Source organism: Calliphora vicina, chromosome 1, assembly GCF_958450345.1.
Source record: "Calliphora vicina chromosome 1, idCalVici1.1, whole genome shotgun sequence".
NCBI lineage: Eukaryota > Metazoa > Arthropoda > Insecta > Diptera > Calliphoridae > Calliphora > Calliphora vicina.
This window is the reverse complement of record NC_088780.1, coordinates 33,003,657-33,015,461: the sequence shown is the minus strand read 5'-3', so window position 1 is coordinate 33,015,461 and position 11,805 is coordinate 33,003,657. Positions and strand designations below refer to the sequence as shown.

At 30.1% G+C, this 11,805-nt stretch overlaps 2 protein-coding genes across 2 annotated transcripts; both read left to right on the top strand.

The window, feature by feature from the left end:
* The first annotated feature begins 531 nt into the window (after window positions 1-531).
* LOC135957225 (ubiquinol-cytochrome-c reductase complex assembly factor 2) lies at window positions 532-6,479 on the top strand. The gene is made up of 2 exons (XM_065507933.1): window positions 532-732; window positions 6,233-6,479. The coding sequence occupies exons 1-2, from the start codon at window positions 662-664 to the stop codon at window positions 6,477-6,479; spliced, it is 318 nt and encodes a 105-aa protein (XP_065364005.1). The 5' UTR covers window positions 532-661.
* Window positions 6,480-6,497: 18 nt separating this feature from the next.
* LOC135957217 (probable methyltransferase-like protein 15 homolog) lies at window positions 6,498-7,701 on the top strand. The gene has a single exon (XM_065507921.1). It carries the CDS (start codon window positions 6,498-6,500, stop codon window positions 7,575-7,577), a length of 1,080 nt encoding a protein of 359 aa, XP_065363993.1. The 3' UTR covers window positions 7,578-7,701.
* Window positions 7,702-11,805: the final 4,104 nt, after the last annotated feature.

Sequence of the window (11,805 nt, the reverse complement as noted above, 5' to 3'; positions counted from 1 at the left end):
TTGTTTCCCAAAACTTTTTAGTGTTTAATTTTAGACGTATTTTCAAATTAAATTTTATTTTTTCATTGATTTAATTCAAAACCAAGACCCATTTCACACTAGGCAATTTAGTTGCGAAAGTCTCTTATGTTTGTTGATGTCAGAGGTAAAATGTCGGGTTAAGGAGAATACAATTTTTCATGCTGTTTTGCAACTAAATTGCGTAGTGTGAAAGCGGTCTATGTAAATAGAAAACAAATATAAAAATCCCATACAATTTCAGAAAAATTCCTGTAAAAACTAGACTGTTTCTTTCTAATTTATTAAAATCTAGTAAAATAAACTACATTGTGATCGAAATCCAATGCAAAAGAGACTTTGGATAAATGAAACTATGCTATTAGAAAAATCTATGTAAATTAATTCCTATTAGGTCAACCTCATCTAAAACGCTTACCGACACTGAATCTGGTTGTGTTCATGACATGCCATTGTTTTGATTCGTACTAAATGTTTTTACAGCTGTTTTTTGACGTTTAATCAAACCGCCGAAACATTACGAAACGTGAGTGTAATCATAAGAGCAACTTGAAAAGAAAATGTTATTTTTCTAATTATTTAATACAAAAATATAAATAAATGTTAATACATTTCAAGTAACTCTCAATAAGAACACAAAATTATGTCGATTCAATACCAAAGATTCTTAAAAGTACTCGAAAAGTGGCCAGCAGAAAAATCAAAAGTTGGCAGGTAAACAATGATATTTTCCATATGAAATTTCTTTAAAATCATAGATCACTAACTCCATATCAACATTTTATCATTTTAAAATACATTTCATGCCATTGCACTTAACATTTTCCTTTTATTTTATTATGTGATAACTTTGGGTAATACGAGCTGGGTTATTGACTTTTATTTAATGTTTGTAGCTCTTTAATAATTTTGATATTGTTCTTGTCTGGAGGGGCAAGGGGAATAGATAAAAAATATATATTTAAAATCGTACATATTTAATGGTTTTAAGCAAATAAATATATATGACATTTATCCATCATTGATTAGTTGCTGATGGTACTTGCTGTGCTTCAGTTGTCTTTGAATGTTAACTTAGTTTGTGATTTTAAATTTAGTTGTAATTTTCATTAGTGCATTATTGTGTTGTGGTTTTCTTTTGTAATCTTGTAAATTCTTGAGTTTGTGTTGTGAAACTGTTTAAAGAAAAACTAAACCATGTCTTCCAAATATGCCTATCAATTAATTGATGAAGAGTACATTTTTGGTACTGGACAAGAGTAAGTTTCTTTATATGTGTAAAATATGTTTTATTTTATTGGGAAAGTCACTCCAACCATAAAAGTCACAACCAGGCATAAAAGAAATTTTATTAAAATATTTATAATTTTTAAAATATATTCCTTAAATTTAAATGCATATTCGAAAAGATTTTTCAAACACGTGGTTGTTATGAATTTTGCAAAAAGCTATTTGGAATTTTCATAGGGTTAAACTTGTATAGAGTAGTAAGCGACTAGGATATTATTTAATTTAAATAAGTAATACAAAAATCAGTATTAGGTATATAAAAAAATGCACAGGTCACAACCGGTGCACCGGTGTTTATCGAAGTACCGATGTACGTTTGTATTCATTTTAAATTTCTTTATTTTTCATCAAAACTTATTTTTGGGAATACAAAATTAATTTAGTTTTTATTTGCTAAATTTCCAATTTAATTATAGATAAATTTACTTTATTATTGGGGAATAAGGCCAGATCATCAGGAAACCTTTTCCCAAAATGCTTTAGAATAGCTAAAGATATTATCAGCCCAATTATGAATAAAAAATTCCGCGGGAGTTTGTTCCCCGGGAGTTTTTTCTCATTGAAATTGAATAGGAAAAAATGAGAAAAGGGAAAAAACTCCCGCGGAATTTTTATTCATAATTGGCCTGTATACAAATAAAATTATTAAAGCTTATACAACCAACCGTAAATTGTGATTTTATCTTTTCTTACATTCCTTTCTAAAAATGGTTGGGTTTTTTTCGACTCTAAATGCAGTTTGTAAGTGGAGAAAAAAATAAAATAACTTTTTTGGTTTCACAAGAAAATCAAAAATAAAGCAATTTTTTGTGTTTTTAATTTTTTTCAAGATTTAAAACGAAACATCTTAGGATGCCAGCTAAAAATTACGTGATAAGGAAGTAGTTTAGGTAGGAGTTCAAGTGATGACGAAGTGGTTCGATTTAAGTGCAACATGCATGATTTTTACATTAGAGTGTCATTGTAGATCATATGTTTATGCGAGTATTTAAATACACGGGCTTTTCATTTGAATGATTGCATAGAACCAATGAAAGTGCGGTGAATTGATTTGATTGACTTCATTTTTTCATTGCTGAACACATTTATTGACATTGCGGAAGATATTTAAAAAGATTTTAGGAAAACATCAATGAATGCACAATGAATTTTAATAACAAAACTAAACAAACGTATATTTATTTAATTTCATATTAATTTCTACGCTACATCTAAAATACTTTAATCTCAAATAATTTTAAATAAATGTAAAATATTTTAATTCCTGTTCTTGGATGATATTTTTAATTGCTTCATTATAATAATTATTGGACAATTTATTCGAATTTAACAATGAATTTAGAATGATTTCTAATAACTATTGCTTAAAAAGTCGTGAAAATTACATTAATTTTGAACTACTTTAATTTTTTTTCTGGGTTGTGAAATGGTCAAATGTTTAAAGTAATGACTGGTAAATCTTTTACGGTCGGAAATTGATTTTCATATTTTAAAAACGTTTTTTTCCTGATCGAATATAAAGGGTGTTTTTATAGAGATTAAATCCGGGAATTCCTAAAAACCAGTAAAATTTTCAAATCAGGTCAAATGCGTAATTCTTTTTGAAAAAAAAACTTTCAAATCAGATTGTACATATACATATAAACAAATTTAAACTATTGTTATTGTCATTATTTCCACATCTCAATAATTCTCGAACTACTTGAAATGTTAATTTTACTGTTTTAAACAAAGTATAACAAGTAGTCCAACTCTTTGACAGCAGTACCTAACTATAAGCATGTATTAGTGAAAAAGTACCTAACTCTATACATGTGTTAGTATCAAAATTACACATGTGTTGGTACCTTTTAAATTTTCTCCAGGCAACAGAGTTCTATAAAAATGTTTTAAATTTTAATTTGTATGAATTTTCAATACCAAAAATTGGAACTCTGTCCTATAATTTAAATTCTACAATAACAAAAAATTACATGTCAGAAATTCCAAAAATATTTTTTCTTGATTTGTGCAAAATAGAAACGTTTTAACAATGAAAATGTGCAAAAAGTGTTTTAAAACAATAAAGAATAACATGTGTTAGTGTAATAATCTGTAAAAACGTTATTTTTATCAAAATTTAAAAGTTAAAATTTCAAGACATTTCATTGGTTAACATTTCTCTGAACTCACACGGTACCCGTATATGTGAGTGAGTAATTTTAAAAAATTGAGAGTCGGACTACTTGGTATACTTTGGTTTTAAATAAAAAAGTTTCTGTTTTTGTCATAGCGAAAATAGTTTTAGTTGTGAATTTATCGCTAATCAAACAATTTAGTCTAAAAGACCGAATTTTTCGGTTATGGTTGACAAAAATTATTGGATGTAAGAATTAAAAATGCGGTATTTACAATAGATGATGTATCTTTCTTGGTGCGAGTAAAAGGTTCATATCTATTATGAGCTGCTGAAATCTGACCAGACCATCACAGGTAACCTGTACGGAACGCAACTGATTCCTTTGAAGTGAGCATTGGCCAAAAATGTCCATAATATTCTGCCAGACATGACAATGCTAGGCCACATGTTGCTATACCTGTTAAAAAGTAATTCGAATGAAGTGATTGGGAAGTTTTTCCTCTTTATAGTCCAGACTGTGCTAAGTCCAACTACTATTTGTTTCGATCGATGCATAACAGAGTATCCGAAATTGGCTTTATTCATTCTTGTCATGAAAAGATGAGCAGTTGTTTTGGCTTGGAATCCATGTGTTGCCAGAAAGATGGGTAACCTTTACCGAACGCAATTGATTCGTTTGAAGCGAGCATTTTCCGAAAAATGCCCCGAATATGCGGCCAGACATGAAACCGTAATATCCCATCATGGCAATGCTCGGTCATATTATACAATACCGGTTTGAAACTATTTACAATGCAGTGGTTGGGATGTTTGAGTAGGCTAACGTGTCCCGTTAGCCTACTATTTGTTTCGATTGATACAAAACGTCCTATCTGGGCCAACAATGTCCGATAATTTGAATAAATTTATATTGTAGAAATCAAAGTATATTTATATATGTAAGTATATGCAACTCTACAACAAATCAACAATAAAACAAGTAAGAGAGCAATATTAATCATATATACCCTTTACCATGATACAATAATTGTAGAAGGTAGAATCACTAGGGAGAGTTTTCAATATTTAGCCCTATAATGTCAAACTTTGATTTTGATTTTTTTCATATTTTTTATATTTTCTTTTGTTTGACGTTACAAGAATTGTATAATTGAGAATTTATTTTCTACTGGGTGTACCTTATATTGTTGTATCATGCCATTCACCAAATTATACTTCAAAATAAAAATTTTAAATATTTTTAGGTAAACAAAATTTATTTTTTTTCCAGTTGTTTTTTAATTTTTTGGAAAATTTTTTTTTGAATAGTTTTTTTTTTTAAATTTAGACAGGCGGACAGCAGACAGGCGGTCATGGCTTAATCTACACCGCTATCTATAAGGATCCAGAATATTTATACTTTATAAGAATATATTTCTTTATATATACCCTTCTCACGAAGGTGAATGGTATAAAAATCAATATAAATATACTTTAGTACAAATGTTTCAAAAAAAAAATCTAAAAATTTGAAAACATTTCCACATTTTTAAGTCATACACCCAAAAGCTTATTTAAATAGTATTACTACTGTATCAATTGACTTTCTGCTGCTAGTATAGACAAAATCGATAAATATAATCGTATCATTCGATAGGCAACAAATCACAACGAATGTCTTTTATCTGTGCGGAATTAATACTTTAAATTTAAGAAGGACATTTCCAAATTTCGCGACTAAAATTTCTAAAAAATATTTTGCGATTAGGAACCCTAGATCCCAAAAATGACTGATAGATTATAAAACAGTTGATTACTGGGTTCGCCTAATCGATTTCAAATATCGAAATGAAAATGGTTGATCGAAAATCGATTAATTCTGAAATCCGACATTCACTAAAATTTAAACTGTGTTTTAAAAATTTGCAAATTTTTGTAAAAAAAAAAATAGTTTTTGTTTTAACATATTTTAAATGAAATTTTGAAAAAAAATTTAGACAATATGAGTAAAATAAATAAGAGAAAAAAATGTTTTATTGTGCCAAAAATTTATTTTTTTGTGAAAATCGTTTTTTTAAGAATTTTTGGCATTCAGCTTCAAAAATCTTGAAAAATTAGTTTGATCTTGTCTACTACAATTTTAATATTTATAAAAAATTCTTTACAATTATGAATTTTTTTTTCTGCGATGGTAAACTTTCGGTTGATACAGCTGTCGCTGAGTTGACAATCGATCGTCAAGTGAGACTCGAGTCAATCCGGAGCGAAGATCTAATTGTCGTGGGAATATCGGGATATCGCAAAATTGTTTACAACTTAAGAATATGTGCTATTGCTAAAAAACAGTATTGTGAAAATTTTACTTAGGGTCTAATTTTATAAAACGAAACGACAAACGTTAACAAAATTTTGTATGGAAAATATTCAAGTTTCAAACCCTTTTCCCAGTATTCTTCATACAAATTGCTAACGCTTCCAAACGTTTCGGTTTACAAAATGAGACCCTTAATTATATGTAAAGTTTTCTTTATAAATCCGGTTTTATTGTAAATTTTAAATATAATTTATTTAGTATTCAAACCCAGCTCTGGTATGTTTTATTTTTTACTTTTTTAACATATAACATATAAATTATTAAAAACACCACATTCAATATGCGTTCTACTAAACTCATCATGCTATTTATTTAATTTTTTTATTTGTTTTAATTTAAAACCATTCATAATTCAAACTCACATTTGCATTTTCTCTAACCTCAATGATCAACAAAGAAGATACATTTTAAACATAACATTTTATACAAAATTTATATACTCTCCTTATTAGGGATCTTGGTGAGCAAATACGCAAGCACATTAAAAGCTTAACAAATCCAGTAAATCTAACGCAAGAAGCTAGCGAAAAAATTACCAAACAAATAGATTCACTTGAAAGGTTGGCCAACAATACCTACGGTCGTAAATATACACGTATTTACGCCTCTACAGCCACCGGTCTAACGGCACAGCAGTGCAATCAAGTGTTGTCCTCTGAATTTTTACAATATTTAAACGAAGACAAAAAGAAGAATTAATTTAATTTTTCTAACAAAATGTGGCGCAAACAATTAATAAAATCTTATTGTACGTTGGGTTCAAATCAGGCCACCACCAATGCCACAACAAAACCTCCTCACATACCGGTTTTATGTCAAGAGGCCATTACATATTTAAAACCTTCATCACAGCAGACATTTATTGATATGACCTTCGGTGCAGGCGGCCATACTAGTCAACTTTTGGAGCAGCATCAAGACATTAAAGTGTTTGCCTTAGATCGTGATCCGGTAGCATATGATTTGGCCAAAACTATGAGCTCTAAATATCAAGGTAGATTAATACCATTGCTAGGAAAGTTTTCCGATTTGCCGCGTCTCCTCAAAGATCATCAGGTGGGACGTCATAGTATCGATGGCATTCTATTTGATTTTGGCTGCTCCTCCATGCAATTTGATGAAGCTGATAGAGGATTTTCCATATCGAAAAATGGTCCCTTAGATATGCGTATGGATCGTGGTTTAACAAAAAATACTGAACAAATTACTGCTGCCGATGTTTTAGCACGAGCCGAAGAAGTTGATATTGCGAAAATTTTAAGAATCTATGGCGAAGAAAAGGCTGCCAAAAAAATCGCCAGAGCTATAGTTGAGGCCCGTGCGGCTTTCTACAAAATAGAAACCACCAAACAATTAGCAGATCTAGTGGCTTCGTGTTTAAGTGATACCCCCTTTAGAATGGATAAAATGCAACGTCCTTCCCATGTGGCCACCAAAACCTTTCAAGCTCTACGTATTTTTGTTAACAATGAATTGAACGAAATCAATTATGGCATGATATTGGCAAATGAATATCTAAAGCCGCAAGGACGTTTAGTAGCTATAACCTTTCATTCTCTAGAGGACACTATTGTAAAACGTCATCTCAATGGCAATGTCATAGAAGGTTTGGCCAATCCTGTTCCTCTTAAATATTGCGGTCATGATGTTACCCACGACAAGGAACTAGTAGAGTCATTTGTCTCCTCCAACTGGAAACAGTTGCACAAACATGTCATTGTCCCCGATGATGAGGAGGTGGGTCGCAACAGTCGCAGTCGTTCGGCAAAATTGCGTGCTGCCATTAAGCTGAAATAGTGAACATGGACGGACAGTGGTTTGTTTGGGTATTTTATTTTATATTTAAAAAGTTTTTGTTGTAGTTTTAAGTTACATTTTGTTAATTTTTAATAAAGAAATGTAAATTAATGAATAAAATAAAGTTGATGTGTAAGTTTACATAAATCGTTAAAAAAAACTATATTTTATTTTAAAGTTTATTTCATTAAATACTTCCTATCTTTAAATTTAAATAAAACAAATGACATCGATTTGTGTATTCGTTTGGAAGGCCTATAGATGCCATAATGTATGGAATATAAAATTGTGCAAATCCACTTTTGATCACATGAAAGAAAATCAATAATTTTCGAAATCAGATAACAAAAATTTTAAATGTTCTTACATCTGCAAAATGTGCATACGACTACTAACATTATAAACATAACGAACAATCAAATTCGCAATACGATTTGAGCTCAATACACATTGGGCTCTATATCTATATCCCTTCCAAAAAATTGTTTGTTTGTGAGATGATATCATTGTTGGAGTCAAATATCTTTCTGCACCCTTGTATTGTATTCCATTTTCTCCTCAAGTCTGCTATTAATTGCTGTCAAACACAAACTAAGCTTGTTCAAAAAAGTCAACTGACGGATGCTTGTTGAAAGGAGCATTGTTGTCCTTTCAGTTAAGAGGCGGGAAATTAAAAAAGTCACGGACTTATTGACCCGCCCTCGTATTATAAGACAAGGTAGAAGAGAAAACCTCCAGTCCATAGACTATATGTGCCATTAAAATAACATAGGGTAATTTGCATTGATCATCGATATCAAGAGTATAAACACAACACATACACCAGTATCATTATGTTCAGTAAAAGGACTAAGGTCCCAAGACCGGCCCCTAAACACACCAGATTGTAAATGGAGTATTTCCGAACATATATTCCTATACTCCACAAACTGCAAGCAGACCAAGAGAATTTAAACTAGACCCACAACTTATTAATCAATGTAAAATAGTGAATTTAATTAAACGCCTTTGTCAAGTCAAAATATATAGGACATGGACTTAACATTACTCAACAATGCGAATAACTCAACCGCACTAATGCATCTAAATGAGAAAGAACCAGGACAAATGAATTTATTCGAGGTTGAATTGTCCACAAAGTACCATTTAATATCATCAACAGACAATTGAGAAGACAATGATTTCTAATAGTGAATCTCGAACGAATATAAATTGTTCCACTTTTTACCCCTTTTCTAAGTCGGAATGCAATCATAGTAAAACTACGAAAGAATTTTTAAAAAAAAATTAGTTTACTTATTTATCCCGTGTCGAAATTTCAGGCTTCTTATCAAAATCCCGAACCCCGGGATTTTCAAATATCAGTTCCGATGGTATCTCTTATTATGTGTGATTACAGATTGAACATATTGTCCTGTCTATCTATCTGTCTGTCTGTCTGTCTGTCTGTCTGTCTGTCTGTCTGTCTGTCTGTCTGTCTGTCTGTCTGTCTGTCTGTCTGTCTGTCTGTCTGTCTGTCTGTCTGTCTGTCTGTCTGTCTGTCTGTCTGTCTGTCTGTCTGTCTGTCTGTCTGTCTGTCTGTCTGTCTGTCTGTCTGTCTGTCTGTCTTTCTGTTGAAATCAAACTTTTGCAACATATAACTTAATGATGCATTGGTTGCACAAATTTGCGGCATCACTGCCAACAATTTGCATTAAAAAACGTTTGACGTAAAGCAATAATCGCAAATATGCTTTTTCGAACGCCAAACTTTTAATTTGCAGCAGTGATGCAATCATACTGAATTTACGAACACACCCCATGTGATAAATATCGATTGTCTTACTTTCCCTTATGGGAATTTAAACACAAACAAGTTATCTATTCGTTTGTTAACACCTAACCTTTCATTTGATCTGTTTTTTAAAGATAATTAGTTGAAACTTTTTAGATAATTAGTTGAAACTTAACGGATAATTACTCCTAGTTCTCATTTTTTGTCATACAAATTGGGATCAGAAAGTTATTCGATTAAGCTTAGATTTAAAAAAAAAATCTCCCAAAACTTAGAGCAGATATCGGAAATTTTGATTAATTTTTCTGAAAAATTATTGGATTTTTTATTGAAAACTTCATTTAAAAATAACATCAACTAAATGAACATGTTGTTACACTGTTAAATTGATGATTAGAATTTAGACAAACTTAAACAAATTGACATTTCATTATGTTAAGATTATGCAACTGTTAATAGCAACAAATGTGAAGTTTTAAAAACAATCAATAAATGCATGAGTTGATTGAATAAATGAATAATGAAATTAAAAGCACAACAATGAGCTTTTTTGTGCAATTTCCCGCCTAATTTCAACTTGCCAGTTGAGTTGAGTGACATCAAACAAAATTTCTAAAGAAGTTGAGTGATTAATTTATTGCATATTGTTTAATTTAATTTATTGAAACTTTGTCCTCATATAAAGGTAAGTTAGTTGTTGATATTTTTATACTAATTATTTAGATGTACTAAAAGGAGTTTTTAAAATAATAAGAAAGTGAAAATAGACTCCAGTTTTTTTTTAATTTAAAGAAGTATATGCTAATATTTCATTGGACTTAAAAAAAAATATTCGAGATCTAAGACAGGGGCAGTGTTGCCCTTTCAGTTAAGATTCGGGAAATTCAAAAAGTCGTGGACTTATTGACCCACCTTCATATTATTAATTTATTTTTGAAGGCAAATATAAATCGACCATTTTTATATTTTCCTCGATATTGAGAAATGATTTCATTCATTGTTAATATCATAATTTGTTGATTTTCGGAAAATTTAATAAATTAATTTAAATTTGCAAAAATATCGAACATTTTTTTTTTGGATTTTGGCAAAAGTGACAGAACGTACATATTTGCCTTTATATATTTTGCACTAAAAATTTATTGTATATAATCTTTTAAATAAATTTCAAATTGACATTATCTCAAACCACTGTGCAATATAATGGCTAAATATTGTGTTAGAAATTATGTATGTACATTTTTGAAGGTAGGCAAATATTTGTTTAGCCAATTTTCATTATCAAATTTTGTTTTGGTTAATAATATTCTGTTTTTTATGAAGACGTTTTTTTTACCTCTACATTAAACTAGTAATAATAGGTTTTATTTAATCTCCAACATTTCTTCCTTATCAGTTAAATGACGAAAAAAAACAACAATAAATTGTTGCCAATATACATACACATCTGCTCAAAATAATAGATACACCAAAATTTATTTTTTAAAAACGAAAAAAAATAATGGTATATTGTAAAATTATAAAAAAAATTCAGTCGATTTTTATTTATAGTTAAAAGGAGAGTAAAAAACAAAAACAAAATATTTCATAATTAATAATAAATATTATAAAGTAAATTAAATTTCTTAAATTTCGAAAAATTTGGTGCTCATAATAATAGATACATTTTTAAAAATTCTTATTAAACAAAAGCTAATAAATTTTATCTTAAAAAAATTAGTTTATTATTAAAGTAAAGCTAGTATCCAGTATATCCACCTTTGTTTTGTAAAACTTTCTCCACTCTTCTGGGCATACTGGATATCAAGTTCTGACACTTCTCCAATGGAATCTCGTACCATATTTTTTGCGTTTTCTCCCATAAATCGTCTTTATTTTTGAAAACTTCCTTCGAAAGCCTTATCTTTAATTCACTCCACAAGTTTTCTATTGGGTTTAAATCAGGGGATTGGCTGGGCCAGCTTAAAACAGGTACGTTATTCTCCAAGAACCAGTTTTTAACTAATCTTGAACTATGTTTTGGGTCGTTGTCCTGCTGGAATGTCCATATTAATGGCATATTTTCCGATGCATATGGAAGCATTACGTTTTCCAATATGTCTCTATACCCACTAGCATTCATGGTATCTTCTATTCGGAATATCGGACCAACACCATTCCATGAAAAGCAACCCCAAACCATTATGTTTCCCCCGCCATGTTTTACCGTCTTTTTTGTAAATTTAACGTGGAATTCTTTTCCTTTTGGTCGGCGTACATTTCTTTGGCAGTCGTTTCCAAACAAATTTATTTTTGTTTCGTCGCTCCATAAAATATTTCTCCATTTTTTTCGCCTTCACACCCGGACCATTGTAAGTGCTCTTTAGCAAATTCTAATCTTGTCTTGATATTTTTTTGGCGCATTAGTGGCACTTTTCTGGCAATTCTTCCCGGCAATTTAGCTTGTAAAAGACG

Bases quoted from the DNA above. Each gene is read 5' to 3' on its own strand.
- LOC135957225 (XM_065507933.1), top strand. From the start codon at position 662: ATGTCGATTCAATACCAAAGATTCTTAAAAGTACTCGAAAAGTGGCCA. The intron at 733-6,232 runs GTAAACAATGAT...TCTCCTTATTAG, and splicing joins GAAAAATCAAAAGTTGGCAG to GGATCTTGGTGAGCAAATAC.
- LOC135957217 (XM_065507921.1), top strand. From the start codon at position 6,498: ATGTGGCGCAAACAATTAATAAAATCTTATTGTACGTTGGGTTCAAAT.